General features: G+C 35.7%; 1 protein-coding gene across 1 annotated transcript in view; it reads right to left on the bottom strand.

The window, feature by feature from the left end:
- REC114 (REC114 meiotic recombination protein) overlaps window positions 1–5,354 on the bottom strand; it is a 96,431-nt gene that overhangs the window by 61,764 nt on the left and 29,313 nt on the right. The window contains exon 2 of the mRNA XM_024128728.2: window positions 4,498–4,587. Within this exon, the coding sequence (XP_023984496.1) occupies window positions 4,498–4,587 (90 nt within the window). The remainder of the gene's footprint in view (window positions 1–4,497; window positions 4,588–5,354) is intronic.

Below are 5,354 nucleotides of genomic sequence, written 5' to 3'. Positions count from 1 at the left end.
GTAAAACAGTTATACTCCAATAAAGATGTTAAAAAAAAAAAAAGAAAACAAACTTATGGTTACCAAAGGTGAAGGGGGAGGGGAGGATAAATTAGTAGTATGAGATTAACATAAACACATTACCATATTTAAAACAGATAAGCAATAAGGATTTACTGTATAGCACAGGGAATTATACTCAATATCTTGTAATAACCTATAATGGAAAATAATCTGAAAATATGTATGTATGTATATATATATTTATTATATATTTATTTATATATATATATATAAAACTGAATCACTTTGCCATACACCAGAAATTAACCCAATACTGTAAATCAACTATACTTCAATTTAAAAAATGAACTTTCAAGCAAGGAGATTCTTATTTCTCCTCTATATATTTCTTCATTCCAAAAGTTTCCTACAATATATGTGTGTTTATGTATATTCAGAATAAAGAATGTATGCATTTTTATAAAATTAGAGCTTTTGGAAAACAAGGTTTAAAATATTAATAAATGCATATCTATCAATAATTATCTTAAATGTCAATGGACTTAGTGTTCCAATCAAAAGACATAGAGTGGCAGGTTGGATAATAAAACAAGAGCCTATAATATGCTGCCTACAAGAGACCCACTTTAGGGCAAAGGAAACACATAGATTGAAAGTGAGGGGATGGAAAAAAATATTTCATGCAAATGGAAATGACAAGAAAGCAAGGTTAGCAATACTCATATCAGACAAAAGAGACTTTAAAACAAAGGCCGTTTAAAGACTTAAACATAAGACATGACACCATAAAACTCCTAGAAGAGAGCATAGGCAAGACATTCTCTGACATAAATTGTAGCAATATTTTCTTAGGTCAGTCTCCCAAGGCAATAGAAATAAAAACAAAAATAAACAAATGGGACCTAATCAAATTTACAAGCTTTTGCACAGCAAAGGAAATGATAAAAAAAACCCAAAAAGACAACCTATGGAATGGGAGAAAATATTTGCAAATGACGCGACTGACAAGGGCTTAATCTCCAAAATATACAACCAGCTAATACAACTCAACAACAACAAAAACAAACCCAGTTGAAAAATGCACAGAAGACCTTAATAGACATTTCTCCAAAGAAGACATACAGATGGCCAGTAGACACATGAAAAGATGCTCAACATCACTAATTATTAGAGAAATGCAAATCAAAACTACAGTGAGGTACCTCACACCGGTCAGGATGGCCATCATTAAAAAGTCTACAAATGAAAAATGCTGAGAGGGTGTGGACAAAAGGGAACCCTCCTATACTGTTGGTGGGAATGTAAGCTGGTGCAGCCACTATGGAAAACAGGATGGAGGTTCCTCAGAAAACTAAAAATAGAACTACCATATGATCCAGCAATCCCACTCCTGGGCATACACCTGGACAAAACTCTAATTCAAAAAGATGCATGTACCCCTATATTCATAGCAGCACTATTCACAACAGCCAAGACACGGAAACAACCTAAATGTCCATCGACAGCTGAATAGATAAAGAAGATGTATACACACACACACACACACACACACACACACACACACACAACGGAATACTACTCAGCCATAAAGAAGAATGAAATTTTGCCATTTGCAGCAACATGGATTAACCTAGAGATTATCATACTAAGTGAAGTAAATCAGACAAATATCATATGATCACATATGTGGAATCTAAAATATGATAAAAATGAACTTATTTACAAAAACAGAAACAGACTCACAGACATAGAAAACAAACTCATGGTTACCAAAGAGGAAATGTGAGGGGATAAATAAGGAGTTTGGGATTAGCAGATACAAACTATTGTATATAAAATAAACAGTAAGGATTTACTGTACAGCACAGGGAATTATATTCAATATAATAACCTATAATGGAAAAGAATATGAAAAAGAATATGTATATATATGTGTAACTGAATCACTCTGCTGTACACCAGAAACTAACACAACCTTGTAAATCAACTCCACTGTCAACCCACAATTCTATATCAAGTAAAAATATCCTTTAAGAATGAAAGTGAACTAGAGAGAATTTCAGGTAAGGAAAAATTAAGAATTCATTACTAGGAAACCTGCATTATAAGAAATGACACTGTCTTGAGGGGCTTATAAAATATATAGCTATAATACTTTAAATAACTAATAAAGGATGGAGGAAATAAATGGATCTTTATGTTTACCAGGGTTTTATATTTTATATGGAATGGTACATTAAGTAGCCTATGAAAAATTTAGGGTGTATATTGTATACCTACAGTAATAACTAAAGAAGTATCACTTTTTAAAAATAGAAAAATTAAGTTAGAATTCAAAAAAAAAATCTTTTTGAAGGCCAAGAAAGGAGGAACAAAACACAGGACGAATAGAAACAAATAATAAAACGGTAAATCCAAACTTCTTAACCATATCAGTGATTATACAAGACATACTAGTGAAGTAAACAATACAATTAAAATGCAGAAATTATCAGAATGGATAAAAAAAAATAGACCTAACTGTATGCTGTGAGGTGGTTTTAAGATACATCTGCAAATTCTTTGACATCCCTCCCTGGGCTGAACTTAGTGACTTGCTTCTAACATATAGAATTGGCAGAAAAGATGGTGTGTGGCTTCTGAAACTAGGTCACAAAAGCCACCCTGCTTGTGCTCTCTTGGACTTCTGGCTGTGGGGAGCATGCGGTGTGGACCGTCCAGCAGCGCTCTGCAGAGGCCCATGTCGGGAGGAACTGAGGCCTCCCATCAACCACCATCACCTTGTCAGTCATGAAGTGAGTCACCTTTACAAGGACATTCTCCAGCCTTGAGATGGCTGTAGTCCAGCCAGCATCTTGATTACCACATCCTATAAGACCCCACGCCAGAACTATCCATCTAAACCATTCCTAAATTCCTGACCCTCAGAAACTGTGAGAGAAAATCACTGTTTAGTGTTTTAAGCCACTAAGTTTTTTTGGACTAATTTGTAATACAGCAATAGATAACTAATATACACATCTACAAGAGGCATACTTTAAATACAAAGACACAGGTTGAAAGTAAGTGATTGGAAAAAAATATACCATGCAAACAGTATGCATGAGAATTTCTGGAGTAAGCAGAAGACTTTAATAGACATTTCTCCAAAGAAGACATACAGATGGCCAGTAGACACATGAAAAGATGCTCAACATCACTAATTATTAGAGAAACACAAATCAAAACTACAGTGAGGTACCTCACACTGGTCAGAATGGCCATCATTAAAAAGTCTACAAATGAAAAATGCTGGAGAGGGTGTGGACAAAATGGAACCCTCGTACACTGTTGGTGGGAATGTAAGTTGGTGCAGCCACTATGGAAAACAGTATGGAGGTTCCTCAGAAAACTAAAAATAGAACTACCATATGATCCAGCAATCCCACTCCTGGGCATACACCTGGACAAAACTCTAACTCAAAAAGATGCACGTACCCCTTTGTTCATAGCAGCACTATTCACAATAGCGAAGACACGGAAACAACCTAAATGTCCATCAACAGCTGAATGGATAAAGATGATGTGGTATATATACACATATACACACACACACACACACACACACACACACACACACACACACACGGGAATACTACTTAGCCATAAAAAAGAATGAAGTTTTGCCATTTGCAGCAACATGGATGAACCCAGAGATTATCATACTAAGTGAAGTAAATCAGACAAATATCATATGATCACATATGTGGAATCTAAAATATGATAAAAATGAACTTATTTACAAAAACAGAAACAGACTCACAGACATAGAAAACAAACTCATGGTTACCAAAGAGGAAATGTGAGGGGATAAATAAGGAGTTTGGGATTAGCAGATACAAACTATTGTATATAAAATAAACAGTAAGGATTTACTGTACAGCACAGGGAATTATATTCAATATAATAACCTATAATGGAAAAGAATATGAAAAAGAATATGTATATATATGTGTAACTGAATCACTCTGCTGTACACCAGAAACTAACACAACCTTGTAAATCAACTATACTTTAATAAAAAATAAAATAAAATTAGAGTTTTATAGAGGACTCTATCAATTGATAATAGCATGCTTCAAGTTTTCTTTTAGCTCTTTTCTCAAATCTATCCCTCTGTACATGCTCTTTATTCTATCCGGAAAACCCACACCCATCTCTCTATAAATCTAACCTGTCTTCAACCCAATCTCCCCAATGAAGAATCCTTTATAACACCAATTAATCTCAATCCTTTGATCCACTTTGACTCCCAACAAAACCCTAAACCCCTTTAGGGCAGGAAATATTCATTATGTTTTTTTATGTCCCACTGTTATAGAACATTCAATAAATGCTTAATTTGTTGAACCTGATGAATTTCAATGAGACTGAAGAACCCTGAGGATACAAAATTAATGTAAAGCTACAAAGATAAATAATATCTACATATTAAGCTATATGCCTAAAACCTACCAACAGTGTCTGTCCTTGGGAAATGAAGAAATGACCCGATATAACTATGGTGAGAACAAGATGCCCAGATTCTTCACTGGAGTCAAAAACCTTGAAAAAGAGAGAAATGTGTATAAGACATTTCTGTAATACTAATAAACTTAAAACCAAACTATCTTCTCACACTGATCTTCCCACTCTGAATGTTCCCTTCCCCTCATTTAATCTGTAATCATTCCCCTATAGTTTCAAGTTTTCCTCATATAAGGGTTAACAGCCAGGCTTTTATAAAATATAACTAAAACCAATATATTGAAACAATAGTAAATGAAGAATCAAGAGACATGGGGCCTGAGCCAACCACTTTTGAATTACATTTTAATAAACCATGAATTATCTGTGAGCCTTGGTTTCCTTTCTGTAAAATGGGGATAATGCTTTACAGGTTGTTGTCAGACTACAGTCAGTTTCTTTAACCGCATAATCCATTTTTCACAACCCCTCAAAACTTGATGTTTCCTTTGGATGAGCTTTAATTTGTAATGTCACTCTTAAAAATACGGTGCCCCAAACTGACCATAATATTCTTGGTGTGATCTAATTACCTCCATTACTTGCAGTAATGAAGCCTACAATTACATTTATCTTTTGAGGGGGTAGTCCCATTGAAGAGTGATCTTTTTTTTTTTGTGGTATGCGGGCCTCCCTCTGTTGTGGCCTCTCCCGTTGCGGAGCACAGGCTCCGGATGCACAGGCTCAGCGGCCATGGCTCACGGGCCCCGGCGCTCCGCGGCATGTGGGATCCTCCCAGACCCGGGCGCGAACCCGGTTCCCCTGCATCGGCAGGCGGACGCGCAACCACTGCGCCACCAGGGAAG

This window comes from Physeter macrocephalus, chromosome 11 (genome assembly GCF_002837175.3).
Source record: "Physeter macrocephalus isolate SW-GA chromosome 11, ASM283717v5, whole genome shotgun sequence".
Lineage (NCBI taxonomy): Eukaryota > Metazoa > Chordata > Mammalia > Artiodactyla > Physeteridae > Physeter > Physeter macrocephalus.
The sequence above is the reverse complement of the archived record's forward strand: the minus strand, read 5'-3'. Positions and strand labels throughout refer to the sequence as shown.